Source organism: Bombus fervidus, chromosome 4, assembly GCF_041682495.2.
Source record: "Bombus fervidus isolate BK054 chromosome 4, iyBomFerv1, whole genome shotgun sequence".
Classification (NCBI taxonomy): Eukaryota; Metazoa; Arthropoda; class Insecta; order Hymenoptera; family Apidae; genus Bombus; species Bombus fervidus.
This window is the reverse complement of record NC_091520.1, coordinates 3,736,588-3,760,210: the sequence shown is the minus strand read 5'-3', so window position 1 is coordinate 3,760,210 and position 23,623 is coordinate 3,736,588. Positions and strand designations below refer to the sequence as shown.

Sequence of the window (23,623 nt, the reverse complement as noted above, 5' to 3'; positions counted from 1 at the left end):
GTACGTGCATGTACATACATATTAAAGAATATATTATTATGATAGTAATAATGAAAATATACATATTAACTGCCTTTATTTTCTATAGTATAGTTTCACATTGTGTTTGTTTATTTTAGGTATTTTTCTCGTCAGCTAAAGGTGGAAGTGCGTGTCAGATCTACTTCATGACATTAAATAAACCTGGCATGGCTAACTGGTGATCCCGAATGAGGCCAAATCTGGCCCTCAAATTATCTTTACGAATAAGGACACAAAACCTTTCTCGTGTATCGAGATACGTATCATCGCCATTCATGTTAATTCGTTCTTCACTGCCAGGATTTAAAGCCATGGAAAGCAGACAATGTTATTATTGGAATCAACAACATTGTCATTATTTTCAGTTTTACTACAATTGTCATTATTATCATTATCATCGTCGACGTCGTCTTCGTCGTCGTCTTCTGCGCTATCATCGACGTCGTCGTCGTCGTCGTCGACGACGTCATCATTGTTATCGTCATCGTCAACGCCACCACCATCATTATTACCATCATCATCATCATCACCTCCACCATAACTACTATCATTTTTATCCACATGACCATTATAATCTATATCGATATGTTTGCTCGAGTAATTGCACGTTAATAGAAAAACACCAAATGTTCAATGAAATATCTCAACAATGTCTTCGATTGTTCTTGCAAAGTATACAAGGGACTTGTATAAAAATATCACTTCATAAAAATATTTCTGTGCTTTTTTAACCGTTCATCTTACGTGATGCAACTTAGCATATGACAGAAGAAATGTTCCTTCTTTACCGTAATATTCCTCTTGACAGAGAAAAGTAAATAAGAAAAAAAGCTATCATATATGCACAAAACTTTATTCTACTTCATAATAATTAATTTATCGTGTTACTAATTGCTAAATATATTTCTTATACATGAAAGAATCCTTTGCATGAATTATAATTTCGAGATAACAAATAACAAGAAAGAACGATTTAAGACAAGTCGAATTTTTAATTTGGAATAATTTTAAAAACTCGAACTCGATACGTTATTAGTGACTCGTAACAGCAGTTATTACATCGTACTACTCTAAGTGCAAAAGAACTGTGCAATATCAATGCTTTGGTTTGTATGGACGAAGAGATTTTCCGTAATGAGTTTGTAACAAGTGGCTGAACTTTTCTATGATAATAAGAGAAATATGAACTATTTCGATAGCTGTAAGTGCAAATACGCGAGCAAAATGCAGTGTGAATGGATTTTTGCGATTTACATTTCGAGGAAGAAAGAGTATAGAGAGAACGCGCGCGCAAGAGTGAAAGTAGGAGCGATATAACGAATGCGAAGGAATGTATGTAACGTATGTTTTTAAAGTCATTTTTTATTGAATATATTTTCTTTCCATTCATAAAGATTATTATAATTGACGTACTATTAATTTTTTTTCTGGAAAGATTGCTCTCATGATATACACATATGTAATCAACATATATGTATCATTGCATCAAGTTTATGTTAGAATAACCTAAGTGGAAGAACGACATTGTTTTTAATAGCAAAATAATGGAAGAATAGCGATGGACTAAAATGTTATAACTAAAATTAGGAATAAGGGAGATAATTACTAATGTTATTAACTGTATAGTTTGTAGTAATCGAAGGACTCATATGTTCTACTTCTGCAATTTAAAATAATGACGATGACGATGATAATACGACGATATAATATGTGGCGTTGGATAAATTGCATTTTTTACAAGTAATAGATTTATGTTAGCAGTTTTTGAGACGTAAAGTGATAAGGTGCAAAGAAAACATTTTTTTTCTGTTTCATTATTTTTTCTAAGATTTACTAATATACTTCTTACGTTTAACTTGCACCCTCCTCTTTGCGAAAGGTATTCGCTTGGATATAGTCGTGTGTTATTTACTTCTAGCAAATAATACAAGCAATCAAGGAAACGCGTTCAATATTCGAATAAAGGACAATTTATATTATATTATATATGATAAGACGTCATGCATAGAAAAATGGTAATTTCCTTTTCTTATTACTTACTCGCTCAATATTATACGAATTAACGAATATTATTCATCCGCAGATTCATAATTTCGAAAGTAGAAGTATTCATGACGACGGTCTTATTGATCAAACTGAATTATAAATGTTGTACCTTGAAACTGTGACTTTTGTAATTAAGAAACAAATTAAAACGTCGCACGTACATATATCGCAAGTGCGTCCTACCATTCAGAATGAATTTTTATACGGAACTTTCTGCTAGAAATAATTTTAGTTTGAATAGTTCTATGTGTAATTTACATCGGGCTTGCCTTTTTAAATACTTTTGACTTTGTATCAAATGTAAATTGGAATAAGAATGGTTATGCATTTCATCTGTTCTTTTATATAATTGCAACTTTTTTATGTCGTTTCTAATTGAATTTCGATTTATACCGTATATCGTGTACAGAGTTTATTACACATATTAAGCTTTTCTCTTAATCGTTGGATAATATTGGAATTGTAAGTCAGTAATTATAAAGTTGATTTCGTTTTTATTACTATTAAATGTCGGGCATATTTTGCTTAATGTATCATCGTAACTGAAAAATAAAAGGTCTACGGCAATAATGTATCAATAAGGGCGAGATTCGAATTTTGAAAAAAAGGGAGAAAAAGAAAAAAAAAGAGATACGTAATGTACACTCATTTATTTATTTGTATGTAAATAAATATATGACGTGGTATATGATAAATAAATAATACGTCATACTTATTTATTTGAATGCGTTTCAACATTTTTTTACGATGTTCTTGAAATATGATGGTTAACTTTTAAGAAGCTTTATTTTTAATATTTTGGACATCGGAAACACTGGAAAACGCATTCGTAGTAAGTAGATGCAAAGAGGAGGACGTTTAGCTAGTGCAACGAAAGACTGTTTTCTGGTGGAGAAAAAGAGTTTCTATTACGCTGGGATGGAAGGAAAGGAACAGGGAGTGATTAATCGATTGCGCGCGCGGAGTGTATGCGAGTAAGAGAGAAATAGAATTTTTAGCGAATGCTATACGTATGGACGGTCATTTACAAATAATAGGGATTCCAATATTATTATAACGATAATATTGCTACGTTAAACAGATTCGTGAATTAATTTCGTGCAAGAATTCCTCCATCACTTTCGGTTCCTTTGGTTAATACTACGTTCCATCCATTTACTTTTACTTTATCATCTTGCACATTGTTTCCCAAAGATGGTAGTGATGATTTTTTAAAAATACTATAATAATTATTATTTCTATAGTTTATAATTGCATTATTGTTGCGATTATTCTATCTATCCGTACGCCATTATGACCATCACCATGCGGTATATTATGATTACAATGATTAAAATTACTACTATTATTACTATTAGTGAAGTCAAATATACGGACAATTTGTAATTGATACGACAGCAGTTTTTTCATATATCCTGTATATGTACATATCATATATATATATAGGATATTATTATATCCCATATAGCCGCTTATAATAAGAATAGCTTATGACTTTTCAATTTTATAATAACACAAAAACAACCAATTGCAATCATTAATCTCAAACAAATGGAAACTATTTATCAATGGAATAAAAAAGTAATATAGACAGAAGACAGGTAAAAAAAACAATGGGAAAATAAATTGATAAGTACGACATAGATACAGTATCTACAAATTTTGTTTCTCTATAATTTTTTAATTTCAATATATTGACCTCTTCGAGTTCCATATATATTTGTTTTAGTAAATTAATATTCATATATATTTGTTTTAAAAAATATACCATAGTTATTAAAGCATTATGCGGCAAGAAATTTTGTATAAATGTTGGTATCATATTCTGATTCCCTTTTGGTAACACAAACCTTAATTCGATTAGTGCCAATATAACTAACAGCATAATTTATCAGTGACGTTAGCAGTATTTTAAGAACTACTTTTCTTCTGATACATTTGTATGAATGTTTGCTCACGTAAGTTTAATGCACTGTAATTATTTTTCATTCGTTCTAACTAGACCGGAGTGATTAGTTTGACAGCTATGTGTACTATAATTTTTTTATAAATAAAGCACGTTGAGTAGCTGGCTATCAGAAATGACATAACAATTAGTAATTTTCGTTAATGTCGTTTCTAGTACTATCATAACTATTTAAATCTATGGTTGGAGAAATGAAGAGAAATGAAAGAGAAAATTTTGGGTACTCAGTGAGTTATTTAATAATGGAGGTTTATATTTTTCGTTAGATCTTAATAAAACTGCATTAGATGAGAACTAATAACATCTATAATTACAAATATAAAACTTCGAATTTTGATTGATGAATGGCGAGCCAAACGAAATGGGTGGTTGGAAATCATTCTTTTTAATTTGTCACTGACTGATCACACTGGCTTATCGCATGATATTGGAGTGAATTATATGCAACTTTTTCCAAAGAAAAACTCTTCCTTATCCTGGAACTCCTGCACAGTTATTAATGTCGATACGTTCAAATTCGGTAAGTCTATTTTTATTTGAAGAATTAATTCAAGAATTATTCGAGCTCAGCTTATACCAATTAACCTCTTAGGTACTTGCGCCACTATAGTGGTTTTCGCGGATGTCATCTTATATTACGACGCGCCACTATAATGGCTCACTCTACTGACCTTTACGCTCATCGTTTGAACTAAATGATCTTTTTCATTTGTCTTGCTTTACACTTTCTTTGCTCTCATTGTATTGCCCACAACATTTTATAACAGTGTTGACAATATACAGACAGAATATATAGTCTTTGTTTTTGATATGCCAGTATCAGGTATCAATTGTTGCTTTTCGTTAATATAAATATACCATTATTAGATGCTCTTTTCAACATGCCGATCTATACCCTTATAATTTTTTAAAATCTCTAACCTCAAAATGTCGCTTTAAAATAGAAAACGAAGAGCAATTTGTCAAACACTATCGCGATATGAGTGTGAAAATTGTGACGTGGGTTTATGTGTCGTACCGTGTTTTAAAATATATCACACTCAATTGTATTATTAATTATTAAATTAAATTATTAAAACTAAAGTATATGCATCATATCTTTAAGAAAAATTATAATTTAGCTATCAAAATCTTCATTTCAATGTGCTTGCGTAGGGAACAGGATTATCCGTCACAGATTAAAGTGCTGTATCGTTGAGGAGTAATTCGCGTCAAACTCTGCCGTATAGAGAAATAGCCCCGCGCAAAATTTAGGCGTATCTAAGAGGTTAATAAATACAACAAATGAGTCGAAAAATAAAATTCTCGTCATTTGACACTCGAACATTACGTATGATGACAAAGATATTGTATCAGAATAAAAATTACATATTGTTTCGTTATATTTTATTATTACGTTTCAAAAATATAGAAATTATATAATTTTGACATTTTTGTTTCTTCTTAACACAATAATTCTGAACGTTGACTAAACACTATAGACAAGAGCTGATAATATTTCGTATTATTAAACAATATTTTTCCCTTGTAAAGATAATAGCATTTAGCAAGAAAAATTAAAGAAAAAATTAGGATTTTTATTACGTTATTCTCCATCTCAAACGAATAATTTCGGAGATAGTCCAAGAAACGTATCGTTCAACCCTCAATTTTGAGCAATACTATCATCTCTTCGATGTGGATGATGTCCACTATAAAAAAATACGTGTCAAATATTTTTTCGGCATGCCATATAAGTTTCATGAAAATCGGCGAGTTCGGTATGTTCCCTTTAAGCGTATGTTCGCAATAAATATCTCATAACCGCTATATGAATTGATGGATTGGTTTCAAAATTTAGTCTCATAATCACGATAGTTGCGTGTCATTACTGAACCAACGAAATTTCAAAAAAAGTTTCGTACAATGCGCATAATAAATCGATAAACAGAATTCCGTGGTAAGTGTTCGAATGCTTTCATGTGCTACAGCTTCCATTAAATTTCACAATGAAAATTTCATTGACTTCGTCAGTGAACAGAAAGTTGAAAACAGTCTTCTGAGACGGCATTTGTCTTATACGCATATTTAGTGTATTTAAGGGGAAGACTTCAAGTAAATGTTTTACTTCTAAACGTATTATCTCTCTTACGTGTAATGGCTCGTGTTCCAGGTCCTTATACCTTAAGTCAAGAGAGTGAGAAATATGTCACTCGAAGTTAAATCCGTCGTATGTGTCGCGAAATTACACTTTGCTCGAATTTGCTGAAAATTGTGAAATTCACGTTATATCGCTTTAAGAAGATATTGGACGAACGTATTAACGCTTTTGGTGAATCGCACACGTGTAACTAACCTATACATGTTTCGCGTTTACGTTACTCACATTCATATTCGGACACAGCGTTATCTCTGTATTTGTTGCTTTCTACAAGATGGCACGATTTAAATATCGTGTCGTCTATTCTACGAAAATATGAACTATTTATTGCAGTTTGAAAATACGTAAAAGTTGCTTCCTAACAATAACAATTAACTGTATTTTTCACGTCGCATTAATATCCGAACATGTTACGAAAAAGAAAAATATTTTGTCTGCAGAAGTTCGAAGATGCGAAATGTACGATGAGCGATGACAATATTACCGCGTATTTTTGAATTAAATATTTATAATGTACATGTACAGGGTGTAAAAAAGTTATTTAGTTAAGGCCATAGAGTTGTTCTATGGATCACCTCTAGATCTGTCGACATTTGCAAAAAAATTAGCCGTAAAATTGACCTTGACGTTGACCTTGAAATTCAATGTAACGCGTGAAAGTAGAGCCCGCGTCATTTAAAACGAGTCCAAACGGGCTGTTGCATGATTGTTTCTTCACAAAGTTACAGCAATTCAGATATCGACAATTTTTTGTGCAAAATTCAGTAATTCTTTAAAAAGTGTTATCGTGGAACAGATATTTTAGCATTTGTACAATAGAAGCATATATATATATTTCATAACAAAAAATCATGGAAATTAGTATTCACTATCTGTTAGAATAATAACTGAGAAGTTTTTTAATATTGACGAGTAAAATATCCGTTCCTGTTATAGAAAAATTTTTGCTTTCATATTTTATAAGATCTGTCGAAAGTAAAACTTTTATTTTCAAGAACTTTTCTTTGTATCTGTCCTCATAGGAACCCATAACGCGAGAAGGTTTTCTAAAAAAGTTTCACGGTCCATGTTTTAAACAAAGCCTATTAGAAAGTTCCATTACTCTTTGGATCCTTGGTTTATATGATCTCTTTCTGTTGCACAAGCTGCGTAGAACACCGTACCAAAGTTTGGTCACCTGTTTCTGAGGCAGCCTGTACAGATATTAGAAATAAATGGTGGTTTTCGAGGGAGATACTATTGTTCCACCCTCCTAATGCGGCTTAACAAGTTGACGTACAAAGTCGCCAGATCGAATTGTCGAAGCTTACGCCGAAACCACGCTAGATCGGTTATTTATCCTGGACAATGAACCAGCAATGCCAGTTATAGAGACCATTGAGGGATATTAAGTGGCCAGGGGATGGAAAATCCACGCTCACGGGGTTATGCGATAACAGTGCGTTGGAGTATCCGATAATAATAAGAAAGCACGATTTTTCAACGTGGTATTTCAGGATTACACGTAAAAAGAGAATCGAACGATATCGAATTATCTTCGATGTAATTAGCGTTCCATAAATTTACTTCTTTGAGTTTTCTTTATTTTCACACAGTATAAAGATTTATACAAAGAAAAGTTAAAAATTTATATTTACTACTCACAGTAACTTTTGCACTAAAAATTTATCATCATATTCGCAACAGTCATTTATTCCATTTTACGTATAATTTTCATTTATTGGTCTTATTAAATAAGAATTCGGTTTTCAAAAATTACGTTGTCTTCTAATTCTTCTTATTTTATAAACTTCCTTTCGTCCGCCACTGTGAATAGCCGCCGATAGTATATTATAATATGGTATTTAAACCTTTGTTCAAATTTCTATTATTTCGCTATCGATGTAGTATATTGTTGCTTTTGTAATTCATGCATCTTATTTAATCAGCTACTTCCGAAATACTTTTTGTTTACAAATAATTTATTTCATGTTATTCTCCCAGTTACAGAATTCTAATACAAACATGAATTTTCTATTAATGAAGTATTAAGCCAACTGCTCATCACTTTTCGTATACAGAAGATCAACTAGCATAAACATCGAGCTTTATAATTTGGACACCAATGAACCGAATCAAACTCGTATCGCCAAATTTGGCGAAATTTGATACTGGGAAATTCCATAAAACACGAACTTTCTATTCCATCACATTTATCCTTAAAAATACACCTTCGCAAAGACATGGACACGACTTTCATCCAAAAGACAGCCTGCAGGAAAAATAAGCAACCGCTTCTATTGCGTTTCGGCAACCAATCAAATTAAGTAAACTTAAGGTCAAATATAGAAAACTGACCAAATATGGAATGGTATACCTAATTGGAGTAGTGCCGTTTTTAAAAACCTGACAAACGAACATCGGTCAGCCAGCTATAGGCTATCTCACTCGCTCACTGTGATGAAGAAATATGGATCAAACGCATAATGTGCGGACTTTGAACATATGATGAATGTGCTGATGCAAAGTTCGACACTTGGATACGTGACTATCGTAAATAGCTATCCTTTTTATGTCATTCTTTTTTATAACTAAAATGCCTTGATCAATAAAAATAATGAAGTATAGAATAAAAAGAAAAATAAAAGATGTTGTATCTGATTTCAGGTATTCCATATTTGGCCATTTTCCTCTATACCGCCACCACAGATTTAGTTTCACGAAAAGGTTCGCCAGTAGATTAACAAATTCAAAAACGGAAACACTCGCGCATCGTTAAAACGCTATTCAAATATCGTACAGGATACTTTCATATTAAAGTTAATAGACTATAGTTACAAAAACCAACGAACGAATAAAGCACATTTCCCTTCGAGCGATTTTTCCACGTTAATAATTTATCGCCACGCGACAAGTATTTTATCGAGAGTAAACGTAACTCTTTTTCAGAGTTCAATTCGCTATCTTATTCGTATCGAAACAGCGAGGAGATTGAATATTTTTCCATATGATACCGTTGGAATATTTGATTCGAGAATATTACGGTCGAACAACTTTTATTCCGTAAATCGCGTTCGAAACTGTAGAATTGTTAAAACTTTTCAAAACGAACGATGCACTATTACAGCAAAGCGTCGCAAGTGCTAGTGTATACGAGTTTATCTACATATGACGTGTCTCAGGTGATGCAATTGAGCGGGAGGCAATTCTTCGTGCACAAATAAATTAAAAAAAAAAAAGTTGTCTCGTTTCAGGTCTCGTTTTCGAGAAAATTGAGTTTGACATAGAATAGGATATTCATATTGGAAACGTTCGATGGGGAGTACGTGAGTACTTGTTGAATTTTCAAATTCAATTTCCTCGGAAACGAAGCCTCAAACGAACAAATTTCATTCTCTTTTTCGATTTACAGCGCTTCGTGAAAGTATTCGTACACTTGTCGTCGAAAACTTCCACGTGCCTACAGTATATCATTGCGCGCGTGTTATGCTATGAAACATTTTGAAATTTCATTAGCACTGTAATGAGATGCGATCGCTATCATTATATTGGCGAAATTTGAATCCGATCTGAAAATATATGCCAGACTACATACATACATATGCATAGACGGCGGAAACACGTATTTTTCTGTCTGCAGTCATTTTCGGATCGTTGAGTGCACGTTGCAATAACAAGTAATGCGATTGAGACGTTTATCCTGCTTCTGCAATTCATTCTCTGTGAATTTCTATACAGTCATTTACTTGCGAAATCTTATGAAAAGCATTTCAAGATCACATGGTATGAGTCATTAGATTAGATACGTTTTGATCTCATTTCCTAATTAGCAAATAAGGAAATAAGTCACTCCGTTAAAAAAAAGGAAAAGACGTTGCAAATTGCTAAAATTTCAAAAGATGTGACCCAGAGATGACATTTACTTTCATAGCCTAATTTCCTCCTTACAATACAATGACTTTCTCTCGGAACATTTTCTTGTATCATGTAACATTGTACGATATGTTTATTGTATATTTTATATTTAACAAATAAGAGAGTAATTAAGGGAGGCAGAGTTAAACGGGACACCCTTTATACATGAAAAGTTTTTAGGAGCGTTCGAATATTTTTGTCAGCCATTGTTACGTCGCGAAGCTTAGTATGGATCGTGTTTCTAACCGTCTCTCGCGGTCCTCCAGCGTCATATACGAATCGTCTCATCTTCCCGACGAAACATGCAATGTATCGACGAGCGCATGGTTGCCGCCCGGCCGCGAGTTCCAGAAACGTCGATTTCGGTCCGTTCTTTATTTTCACAAAGAAGTCGGCATACGTGATCATCGGCGCGAGCGGTGGCGTGATCCGAGCGCGGTGGGGGTGGTCTCCCGGAGAGGACAAGGAATTTATCCTAGGGCAGTTAGTCTATTTTCAGAAATCATACCGCATACATCGTAAGCCCTGACGAATAAAATCGCTAATTTAACGAATATCGAAAAATATCAAAAGTCAAGTTCTCGGTGTTCTACCCATCAAATCGACCAACCTTCGGGTCAATCAATTATTGTACTTTCCGGCACGACGAAGTTAAACAATATCGAAGTCGACGCAACAAGTATTGTAGGCTGGTTAAATAAATAGATATAGATTATATAACTGTAGATTCCAGTTATATTCAATACCAAACACCCGTATTATCCCACAAGAAATAAGGAGATCGCCCTGCTCGTGGTGTCGATTCGCTTAATCGTAACGGGAATTTACGACTCCCGTTGACGCGCTTCAAGGCTACCGCGTCTCCCCGCGACTGGACGAAAATACAGCCACTATATTGTGTACCTAGACCAACGACTATTTTAAGTAGCTTAATCATATTCAAGGGCAGCTACTCGATACTTGTTACTGTGCTACAGTAGGCTACAATATTTCGGAAATCTATATATACTATAATATACTATAATTTTTGCTTTGCGCTGTTATTTCTTCGTGACTCGCTGTCGGAGCGAGTTGATTCCTTGCGCAAACAAACTGTGCGTCGATGCTCATAGCAGCCGTAGCTTGCCTTGCGCTCGTCAATATTCGAAAATCGCTTCTAAACCGAAGAAAAGTCTATTGCTGTCCATTGGTATCGATAAGTTATCTTCCCTCAATCTCTCACACTTTTTCTTCCCTCAAGATGTTCTGTTTCATACTGTAGTCAGCGTCGAACGACCTACATATTTTTGTGGTTACTGTGAATGTTTAAAAGCTCTGTTCTTCACTGTGTAGATTTAATCCGAATCTCAATCTGATACGCGAGTATTATCCTTAAAAGTAAATTCCATGGATTCTTCGTTGAGATAACAACTTTCTACGCGATCTTTCGAAGAAAAATATTAGAACACTGGGAAGAGTTACTCCTGATTCGGCTATCGGTCAGACAGCCAAAGAGAGAAAAGCTGTTCCACACACAACATCGGAATTATCGATATGTTCGTTAAATTTAATAATTTCAGACTGTTCATGATCACACATGCGTGCGCAGCACGCAGCACGCTAAGCGTAAAATCCGCTATGTTCATTTGAAGGCGAACACGAAGGCAGCATAATTGATAAACTGGTTCGAGAGCAGTCAAAGTACGTTTGATTTCGCAAACGATGTACGGAGGTAGACTTTCGTAAGTGATCTAAGGGACTCACGTAATTGGTTAATGGTCGATTAAATGACAAATTCCTAACACGAAAGTGACATATCGATAGGTTAGCCGAGCGATTAGACAGTTCTAGCGAAGCGTCCTCCGCGTCGTCAAGGAAACCAGATTACGTTAAAGCTACCGTATCACGTACTGTTAACCAACCTCTGGGCCTCATTGACGATTGTCTGTCACGGAAGTCTCTTTAGCACGTTCCCCTAAAGCGGCGCTGCTTACGCGGCAATGCACGACTCTCAGTATACATGAATTTCACGAAACGGCCATCAGTTTCAAGTAACCTACGGCGAAATATATTGCGATACGTGTATCGATCTTTAGATTTCACGAGATAGCGTAGTTCGCGTTTTGATGCGCTATCTTCGGGACATAGGATCTTTAGGAATATACGAGATATCTTGCAACGTCGGTGTTGTTACGAATAATGACAGATAAACGAATTATGAAAAAAGAGTCACAGGACTTTGCTTACCGATTAGGTCTGTGTTAAGTGATTCGTGCGAAAACCTCAACTTCCTCATCGCCCAGATCACCTATTCTGCACGAGAGATGATTCGCTAGCAAGGTAATTAGAAATGCAGGTATAGCCATAGCTGAAACCGCGATTTTTGTGTTGACGAAGATAAAAATCGTCGTTAAGCGTTCGATGCTGCTTGGACGTCGCCATATTGTTTCTCAATATTCGGCGCCAATTTTAGAAAACGATAAGGACACATCACTGTTGCGCGGACGAAAGAATATAAGTCAGAATTATGGTATTAGTTTTGCGGAGGAGCGCTTACAATATCCTAGATGCGATATAAAATTAGACGTAGGTGGTTATGGTCAGGTGCATTGAAAATATTTTTCATAGAAACAAGGCGAAGAAGGATAAAGTAGAAGGAAATTTTATGGCATTTTGAAGTTAAGAAAATAAAATTTATCGAACTCAAGAATGTTGATGTCTATGAAAAGAAATTAAAAAAAGCTAAACTTCAATTAAAAATACTCGTTAAACGTTAATGAAAAAGCAAAGAATTATGCTGGAATTATTATGGTAGTAGGAAGAGTAATGGACAACTTTCTGCAGTTTACACAAAAAGAAATGACGCGACCGTTTGCGTGCTGCGTCTTTCGATGCATCAAACTCGCCATGTTAAATCGCTGAAAAAATTAGAGTTGAAACTAATCCGTGAATTATTTATCAAATACAATCGTGGTTCAGGAAAGCGTTCGAATTCTACTAGAAAGTATTTATGTGTATATTAGAATTCAAAATATTTTCTAATCTCATTAGTAACGAGATACGACTATCGCAATTATGTTACTAAAATTGAGAATGTATATAGGAGTTAGAAGATCATTATAGAGAGTAAGGAGATATAAGCAAGAGTCATTTATTCACTGTATTAACAAGCTAGAATACGTGGCGAGACCGTCTTTAGCACTAATTGCATGTTTAAGACCGCTGTTCACTAATTTTTTATTCAGCGTATGATTGCAATAAATGTGTTCTAGCTTAAATATATCTATGAATTAGTTTCAAATTTCACTATTATAATACGATAGTCGTGTCTCATTACGGTGCTAACGAAGTTTCGAAAAGTTTCACGTAGCGTGTCTAATATATTAAAAAAAAAAAAAAAAAGAAAAATTACATTCTGAAAGAATGTGAAGAAAATGGCAAAAAAGTATCGTAAACGAAATTCCGTGCCAAACGTTCGAATACTTTCGTGAGCTACTGTGTATTTTAGACACGTGACAATATTAAACGAACTAAACAGACTGAAACAAAAATGAACACATGCATCGTCAGCAAGGCATCGATTAACTTTTGACTCGTACAACGGAGGAAGAAGTGACGAAGAATTATACTCATCGATGAAAAATATTTTCAATCTAGATGATTCAGATGGCTTCGATTATTACGATGTATCAGTGCACAGAAAAAGAAAAATTACGAAAACGCGGCGTGAAATGGCTGCGGGGATTACAATGCTTTGAGCAGGTATGCGTTACGATGGAAAGACTGATATTCATCCTGAATTGTACGAGATAGCAATCGTGAAAAGAGCTAGCGCGGCCATAAACGAGACTGCTGTATGTACTTTGGACACAGAGATTCGGACGCAATTAAAGAATTGGAAGAAAAGAGGTTCACGATTGGTATCAAAATGAATCTCGTGGAAAACGAGGAACTTGCGAGTGCTGCACCGAAAGGAACGTGTCACGAACACCTTCTTCGAGAGAATAAAAAAAGCAAGACTCGGCCGATTGTGGATCTTAAGTACCGTTTTCAGTGAAGCAGCAACGAGAAACATTTTGTTGGTGTTTCTTGAAAAGGTCGCCGTTTGTTGTCGAGCGTTTCTTCAAGTTTTTTCTTCTTTCCGTTGCCGGCAACAAATGTCGTCGCTTGTTTCCTGTTCCCATTGGGAATGGTAAAGATCAAAGAAAAATAGGCAACGAAAACAAATGTCCATTCAGCGTATACACGTTACTGGCGACGAATAGCCTGAAACCTAATACAAAATTCAAATGTTCCTTAGATTACGTTGCCTCGGTGTGGACAAAACGTGTCTATAAGCTGCTATTCGTTGGAAATGTCTTGGAACATGTAGCGAAAAGACGTTGTTCGACGTTGCATCAGGAGGGGAGGGGCGGGAGGGGAGGGGAGGGGGCAGTAGAACGTTATTCACACGTGGTAGAACAGAAAAATAGATCGTTGCTTGAAATGGCATGCCGCGTGCTGATTGTTGCGAATCTCGAGAAGAAACATTGGAGCGAAGCCATAAATACGGTAACTTGCTTATAGAATAAACTACGGAAGATAAGAGATGACGTGCCTAAAAGAGGACACGCTTGACCATGGTAGATAAAATGGATATGAATGTGAAGCATTTCGATGCGAATACAGCGATTCAGCATATACATATACAACGTATACATATTCAACGAATGCTGCAATAGAGAATTGAAGGAGATAATATGTATACATAACGTAACCCGAGGGCTACGCTGTCTCAGGTAAATGTGGTTACGTATGCAAATTGAAAAAGGGCATCTGCGGATTAAACAAGCGGCAACGTTATGAAACGACAGATGTAGGATGCTGGTTTTAAGAAATGCGTTTATCCTACATTTTACCAAGGATATATTTACGTTACATATATTTACGGTGTTGCGATTAATTTTAAGCTCGAACGTATATCCTGCATCGTTTTTTCCATATTTCCAAGAAAGTGAAAAGCGAAGTTGTTTACGTAATGCGTCAAATGTACGCTACAGGATTACACGGCGAGTTATTGACTTTCGTAACCGAAGTAGAAAAAACAGAAAGGTAAGTTTTCAACAAGACAACGCTTTTATTCGTATAGCCGCCGATGCGGAAAAATGGTTCGATTTTGGAATAGAATTATTACCGTGCCGAGCATCGAGTGCTGATCTGAAGCCGATCGAGAACCCGTGGGGAATTGTAGCAAGAAAAGTTGACGATCAGGAGAAGCCAACTATAGAAAATATCAAATTGAACTGAAAAAATGAGCAAAATCCAAAGGTCAGACGGATATCCGAAACGAATAAATTAATGAACAGTGTTTCCAACAGGTTGATGGAAGTAATCTAAAGTAAAGAAAAATCTGCTAAATATTGTAGGAAACGGTAACAAAGTTAATATTGAGTTCATACTTTTCTACAACCAAAACTTATTTACTTACTAAATCTTGTGTACTCAGGGAGAAAAAGCAAAATCGCACAGTTTGTTTACGTGATTTTCAAATGATTCAAAGTGCAGTCGAAGCTGCACGAAACATTAATTTTGCATTTGGCGAAGGAGCGATAACCGGAAGAACGTTGTAATTTTGGTTTCAAAGATTCCGAAATAGCGATGAAAGGCTCGAAGAGAAAGGGGATCGTATTATCCCGAAAGCTCTAGATTTCTATGATCATAGAATACAAAAAAGCTTGTATCTCGCTAGGAAAAGCGTATTAAATATAACGGGTGCTATTTTGAACAAATAAATTTATTTCGAATAAAAAAACACAAATTAGGGTATCATGTCATTTCCGAACTACTTAATAGCAACGCGTGACGTTAGGTGCGTTTGTGCCGTCCCGCGAGACTTCTTTTCATTTCTGTGTTATACGTCACAGTTAAAGCTATTTCTGTCTTTACTTCGTCAAATTAACATTAAAGGAAACGTTTTTATAAATCCTATTTGAACGTTACGCCTTGCGTTAAGTTATGGTTATAGTGGATGCGCTTTACGAAGAATTCATCCAGATGTGCCACTGTAATTATAATCCTATTTTTGCGGATGCGTTGGAAAGAGATGACCTGGCGTTAGCCTCAGTCGCAATTTAACAGATAGTCAGTGTGCCATTGGTAGGAACAAAAAAATCTTGAGGATTTTCGTGGCTAATTTTATGACGCACACTTCCGCAGGCAAGAGGCTAATTTCTAGGTCGGGACAATGATTTTAATTTTCCATGTCCATGATGTTCTCAACGGCCGAGGCTGTCATAAAACTGCACCCTCTTACCTAATTGATCGCAAGCCTCACGCTCGTCCAAGTATGGCTCACCCCTTTTCCGCCAAGTATCTCCTGTGCTTCGGGCGCACGGAAGTGCATTAGCGACACCCAACGAACGAGCATGCTGATTGGTCAGTTTCTTGCGTTTGGTGAAATTCAAGCAACACGTACACTTTCGCACCCTTTTTGGGCCTTGCTAGGTACTCTAGGTCGAATCTAGCAAAATCAATCTTGTGCGAGCCTTTCATCTGTAAACATCTCCAGGCATTCGCAGAGTTGAAACGATCAGTTGAAACGATCGGTTTTGCCAATCTCAGTCGAGCTATACCTCGAATCGACTTTAACTCTCAGCAGTCAGAGTAAGATATCGTGTGACTATTCATAACGACCATTCGTAAATCTTGTCTCAGCAATTGGAGACAGTTCGAAATTTTCTTATCGTTCGGAGAAGAACACCCCTCAGTGTCGTCGACAGTTTGCCATTCACCACTCCTCCTCGTGAGTATATCGCCCAAGGTTAATTCGACGGGTTCAATGCAGTGCAGTGTCATCGTCGTCGGACACACACAAAAATACACACACAGTCAGTTTTTAGTTAAGTCAGTCACGCTTCAGTTATTTATAATCCAACAGCCAGTCAGTCAATTAGTGAGATACAATTCAGTAGTCAGGATTAGACTTCGGAATCAGGATCGATCAGTCTACCGCAGCAGCCAGAGCATGCAGAACATCCACAACTTAAGTTGTCAAACTTTCATAGACAGCACCTGTTTCATCGATCATATTTCATGACAGTCAGGTTGATGGCCGCACGTTCATTGAATACACCATAAACCAGTATTCAGTGTATTTCTTTCCCCCATCAACGGGTGGTCCTTCGAGAAGTTACGCGATACGAAGTGCAATATCCTAATACACTGGGTGAATCAGCATCCGTATATTATCCATATACGGTGTTCTGTATTTACATATATTCACGAGTATACTGGTTAAGCAATCGCCTTCAGAGCTAATAGGATAGGCTGCCTTCCGTTTCAATATTATTTTACCTTTTGGGTCCTTGATATTCACAATGTCAGTTTCTGTTCCGGGGATGGATATTAGATACAAAGAGATCAACGAAAACTAATTGTAAGCGCTATTGCGTATTTATAATTGAACGAAACGTTCATCCACGCGTTGGGAATGATATTTCTATAATCAAATTCAATTCTCGTTTTTCCAAGTGCTATATTCATTTCGTAAGTATTCAGTCATGATATATACTAGGTTTTTGCTAATGGTATTACATATTTGGCTAATGGAAGTCGTCGATATATTTTTGTTCGCGAAGAACTCGCTGTGCGTATCTTCTACTTTGCGTATTTGTTCGCGGGCGTTGGAGCTGCTTATTTCCAAATTAGTTTATCAATGAATTGGACTGTGCTCTATAGCCGTGGGATTTCTGATATATGTTAGTGGCGTTCTAGAACTCTGTACGGTTTCTCATACCTACGGGTTTCAGGAGTTTTAGATTCTGACTCTGATGAGTTCCACATTTATCGAGTTGCAGTTTTAAATCACACTTCGCGTTCGAACGTTATATACGGATGAGCGTAAGCTGATTTCTCATAGAAAGATAATAAAAGCATACAGAACACAATGTGTTTGTTCGAGGCTTATTTGTCGAGAAAATCGAATGTTCCGCTCTTAGACGAAAACGTTTGTTTATAGGATCAAGTACCATTGACGCTAGCCGTTTGGACACAAAGAGGGCAATAGCAAGGCCTAATTTCGCGAAGCTGGAAAACGTCGAAGCCGAGGACTTTCAGGCCTCCCACGTAACGAGATAAATTGCCCTTGGACCCGTAGCGAACATAGACGATAACGCCTTAAAAAGGTTGGTCTAGAGAGTCACCCAATCAACTTCGTGCAATTTTTAACAGAACCGGCTCTATCCATCTAGGAACTGCTTCTCAGTCTCGCAAGTTCGCTTGAGGAGCCAATCAACTACGACCTTCCAAAGCAAACACATAGTCTGCCGCGATAGTTCAATGGAGTCACACGAATTAGAGAAAGTTGTTGTAAGTTGTCCTTATTACCTACGACATAAAGAACGTACATCGTTGATGATCAAGCTGAAGCGTATGATACGTTGAATTCGAAATTTCAGTGTGTCGAGCGACGTGCGACGTGTATCGCGTACGTATACAAGGTTTGCGCGAATTCCTCTAATGTTTCGTTCACGCGAGCTGTTAGTTTCGCTTAATCACGACCATGAGATACAGGAACAAGGAATATCTCGAGATAATCAAGACTTTGAATGCCTATAGCGGTAATTTATGCTGCTGTTCGCTATTACGGAGAACGCTATGCCAACCAACGTTCAGTGTTCTTGATGTCAGAAACGCTCTCTTTTAGAAAATGCATCCTTTGAATCTCGGTATCGACATTGTAGTCGTACGCGCGGACGTGCCATCGAAGATGATGCTCTAGATTCTAGAAGATTCATATTCATAACAATCCTTGACTAACACCATCGATTTTGAGACCCTGCACGAGTGTTCGTTAGACCCAGATAAGGAATTTAGCCGTAACTCGTTCGTGCTTTAAGGGAGAAAACAACCCTCTCGTCCGAGTCGGCTTTCTATGTAAATGTTTATAGATCGTAAACGGCAAGAGATATGAAAAAGTGATTCAAATTAAAGTTATATCGTGTCTTGACACCTATAAATTTGTGCGAAAAATTTATTTAAAAAATCATTTCTTCGCGAAAATTAAATTGCTTGCCCGCTTTTCTTACAGAAATTTCAATCTTCTTCGAATCCAACGGTGTACCATAGTACATAATTATTGTAATTATTCCGTGCAGAATCGTCACTTTAAGTTTCGTGTATTACCTGTGCTGGCTGTTAATTCAATATGTAGTTGCGACGTTGATAACTTTTGCGATAACGATCGTTCTCCATACGTTTTACATGAGATAACCATAAGATTAATTTCATCGTAACGCGTCGGGATAGTAATCGATGGATGATAACATATTGTGCACACAAATCTTTTAACGAGGTTTGTCATGCTGAAACAATAAAAATGCAAATCTATTTGGGAGCTATAGATATACAGGACCAGAAGGAATAATTTAGTTTCATTTAATAATTGACAAAAGATAAGTAAAATCAAACTGCGGATAGTACAATGTTGCAAAATGCAAAAGTTATATTTTCTGATGTTCAAGAACGTTTCACATTTATACCTACTAAATAGCAATAATTCTGTGTTCGAACATATTTTGGGTTGGTTAGTACTGCCCTGCGTTTTAAGGTTCATTCATCCAAGACGGTTCATTGTTCAGGATTGTCTATTCTCTGTTCGCTTTTCATCGCATACAAGTTGTTGAAGATTAACTCGTCGGATAGTCGGTCGTGCGAAGATCAGACGCCAGTATGACGAACTATGGATCCCGAAGAGGAATAAATCCACGTGAGTCAACCGCGACACAGCATTTATCGTATTCGAAACGAACGTCTCCTATAATTAAACTGCCATGTTTACTGGTAGAATTTCTTTGAAAATAGTTCAATAATCATTTGAATACACGCATAGTCGAGCTTGTTTTGAAATTACTCACAAATTTCGTCACGAAAGGAAGATTGGTTTCCATGTAAGAAATCGAGGACAATGTAGAAATGTCAAAAAGTGTAATGTGAAGCAGTGAATAAGAATAAAAAATGGAATTATCGAAGTGGTTGTAGCTGCTACTTGTCACAGCTTGTATGTGTACACGTACATTTCTGCATATATATAGATCAGGAAAAGGAAAATGTCCAATAAAAAGTTAAAAATCGCTCTTACAAAGTATTAGATAATGTTGTGGGAACAATAGAATTTCAAAAGTATTTAACACTTTCGTCGCCCAGCGTGATTCGGCTAAGTTTCCTGCGGGGCCCAAATCCGACCGCTAGTACGCAGAACGTAAATAGAGCGACAAGCAGGAATTCATCGTTTATCGCCTTCGATTCATTGTTTATCGCCTTCGATTCATTATAAAGAAAAGATTATTTATTTCTGAAATGGAGAAAGCGATAAGCTATCCAGCTAGAGTATTCCGAGGGATCTCATGGCAGATATCTCGGATCTTTCATTTAGTCGAGAAGCATACTTGTGAGACGTACATCAGTGATTTTTTCATCGTCAAAATGTTCGGTAAACAGCGTGAAAATATATTTGAAAGTGAGGAGAGTAGCGATAACGGAGTCTAACTATTTTTCGAAGTGCCCAAAATCACCCCAAATGTGTTTGGAATGTTTTAACGAATACCATACGATATAGGATAATGTAATGTATTATCCAGAATATAAATTAATAAAAAGTATGGTATAATGTGTTTTTAATGTTTTTATGTTGTATATCCTATATATAATATCGTATATTTAATTAATTAACTCGAACAAGAAGAGCGTCACCATCGTTTGGTGACGGGGCCCCCACGGTAGTATACCCGTCGCATAGATATGTGCGACGTGACGACGGACGTGTTAAGAACGATATTTAAAAATCGCCTATCTGTTCTTATACTGTATCGAACGAAAACTAGTCTATTATTATTTCGTATTGCTGTTATAATTTTTCAATTGAAGAATTTTTTAGCATGTTTGTATGACATGTTTCTCTTATTCTTGCTCAAAGAAATATGCATCTACCATAGTATCGTTTAGCGAGAAAATGTACGGACATGCCACATGTATCTCGTCGAGTAAGTAACAAAACTTACTAGGCTAAAGTACCTTGAAGTACTAAAAGAAAAATATTTCAGATGAAGCATTGCGATTGAAGTTGAGATTTTTCATGCACCAAAGACGTTAATGCGCCTATGCACCTTTTAAGTGACAAATAAGTCATTCTTACATAATCTTTGGAGAAAAAGCAAAGAGATACAGAAGGAAAGCCTCTTTTATATTTTCTAAGCAGTGGAGCATACTAAGTGATTGAGTATTCTTTTAAAAGCAGTTCTTCTTAAGTTTTTATTAACTTTATAGAGAAGGGATTTTAACCAAAGTTTGCACGCACTATGTTTTACTTAGAAAAAATTCACAATAGCTTTATTGTTGTTGGTAGCCTGTGGATATTTATATTACTGAAATGTGTAAAAAAAAAAAAAAAAAAAAAATGTTAATATAATACGTAAGATATATTGGAAATCATATTATTTGAACATGTTAATAAAATATACCAATTTAAATTATATCGACTCTAAATATTTCATGAACGTCATCCAGCATTAATTAGTGACGTCTATCATCAAAGGCTAATTTACGAGTAGAGAACGTTTGATATTATAAGATGTAATAAATGCATATCTTTTACGTCATTAACGATTTCAGCTTGTAAGGTGTCATTAATTCGTAATGTAGTTTCAAAAGCGAAATTTTTCTTTAAAATTGCGTTCCACTTGGACATCGTCTTTTTCGCAAATTCCTGCAATACATACATGTACAGTCTTTTGTACTCATTGGCAGGATTTACAAATGGCTCTTGGTAAGCATACAATTTTTTTAGTACATATTGGAGTAAATGAGTGCTATATATATTGGTTTTTTTCGCATTTGTATCAAGATATTCAATTATGCGATTCAAAACTATTGAATATGTTGCAAAAAACAATCTCTTCTTTACACATCTTCTTTACATATATAGTGTGGTACAAGTAAAATAAATGTGGATATCTAATAGACTATACAAACGGTTTTAATCATTTTGATCGTTGTCTTTATAAGCTCGAGAGGGTTATAAATGTGTGTGCCAGGATTGACGTCCATCCGCTATAGGTGCTGAAATAGACATTCATTAAAATGTTTCAAATGGAAATCCGAGTAAGTATTAAATCAAATATCTCCTCTATAACCTACATTAGGAAATCGTCATTTGTTGTCAGAAATGCATCGCTTTTGTTTTTTTATTTTATTAGCCAGTAATACTAGTACGTATGAAATATGTGACCTGTATTGGTTCGTACTACAGACTCTTACGAAGAATGCGTTTTTACCTGAAAAGATTGAAATATTAAAATCGTGTATGAAAAATAAAATTCTCAGCTTTAAAATGTTATACAACGACAGGTATTTGAAGGCAAACACATTTATTAAAAACGAAACATGATAATTAAGGTTTGGAAAATTGGTGCGATAAAATTCGACATGTCATAACCTAATGAATGTTACGAGCGTTTGAAGTTGGTGATAAGTGAACTAATTCTACGCGAATAAATATTAAGCATCCATTGATTATCCATTTTTTAAACAAGTATCCTTATTATTCGTGTAAAGTATATAATTTCGAACTACGCGTACATTGAATATTACACGTTGCTTCGTGTTTGTCGAAATAAAAATATGTAGCAAGCAAACGCTTTGACAGCTGATCGCGGTCGAGCGATATTGCGATAACATAATTCACCAACGGAACAGTAATAAGACTAAATTACAGTAATAAGTTATCTCACTTGTTTTAGCATTTAGTTCGAAGAATAATCGTTGGCTAGTTGTCCAAGGAGCATGATCAATCTACGTTGTTAATAAGAATTATAAGATAATAATGTAGTCATTCGTCTATTCTTTGAAGAAGCTTGAGCACGTAGTTGCCTGTGGCGATAAAGCGACAGAGTGGTCAGAGTGGTCAAAATGGAAGAGAGAAGGAAGCTGAACGAACGGTTACTCGGCACGCGCGCGATCGAGTTCACGTGTACGACAGAGATAGCTAGGACTGAGGGGAAGGTAAGGGAGTAAGGACGAAGTAGAGGGAGAGGAAGACAGAAGGTTTGTTCCGTTGCTGAAGTTAATGGCACGGGAACAAGTATAGGAGAGACTAGCTGTGCGTGTGCAAGAGGGTGCTGGGGATCGGAGAGGGTCAGAGTGGATCAGGGGCAGAGTGGCGGTAGAGCTGTATCGATGTCCGGGCGCGTTCACCACCGTCGGCACACACGCCGTGTCGGTATCCTGCAAACGACTAGCACACGCCGTCACCTCTCTTCTGCACACGTTCGAGGCCAGTTTCAGCTTTCTCTTTCACTAACATTATACCGTCGTTTCCACTACTGCCGATAACGGCGCCACTATCGCCATCGCTGAAACTGCTACCTATCTTTCTTCCACCTGCACCTAACCTTTTGCTGCTTCTGTTTTTCCTTTCCACTGCTCGCATGGAAGAACGCTCAACTCGCTAACCTCGATGTTTGCACATTTGCATGTTACTCGCAAATCAGACGCTTACATTAACAAAGAGATAACGACAAATAGACAAAAACAAAAATTCCTTG

The 23,623-nt window shown here is 36.0% G+C and overlaps 1 protein-coding gene and 2 long non-coding RNA genes across 17 annotated transcripts in view; 2 read left to right on the top strand and 1 right to left on the bottom strand.

The window, feature by feature from the left end:
• The window catches only part of Msn (serine/threonine-protein kinase msn), an 88,238-nt gene extending 84,781 nt beyond the window's left edge, over positions 1 to 3,457 (top strand). For all 15 annotated transcript variants that reach the window (XM_072002467.1, XM_072002472.1, XM_072002474.1 and 12 more), the window contains one exon: positions 120 to 3,457. In XM_072002467.1, coding sequence (XP_071858568.1) covers positions 120 to 203 — 84 coding nt within the window. In that variant the 3' untranslated portion in view covers positions 204 to 3,457. The remainder of the gene's footprint in view (positions 1 to 119) is intronic.
• An 808-nt stretch (positions 3,458 to 4,265) lies between these two features.
• LOC139986830 (uncharacterized) lies at positions 4,266 to 5,376 on the bottom strand. Its single transcript, XR_011799721.1, has 2 exons — positions 4,726 to 5,376; positions 4,266 to 4,662 (listed from the first exon to the last, which is right to left on the bottom strand). It is a non-coding gene; the product is annotated as an uncharacterized lncRNA (long non-coding RNA).
• A 10,524-nt stretch (positions 5,377 to 15,900) lies between these two features.
• On the top strand, positions 15,901 to 21,659 carry LOC139986302 (uncharacterized). The gene is made up of 5 exons (XR_011799613.1): positions 15,901 to 17,570; positions 18,043 to 18,208; positions 18,275 to 18,392; positions 18,482 to 21,064; positions 21,125 to 21,659. It is a non-coding gene; the product is annotated as an uncharacterized lncRNA (long non-coding RNA).
• The last annotated feature ends 1,964 nt before the right edge of the window (positions 21,660 to 23,623 follow it).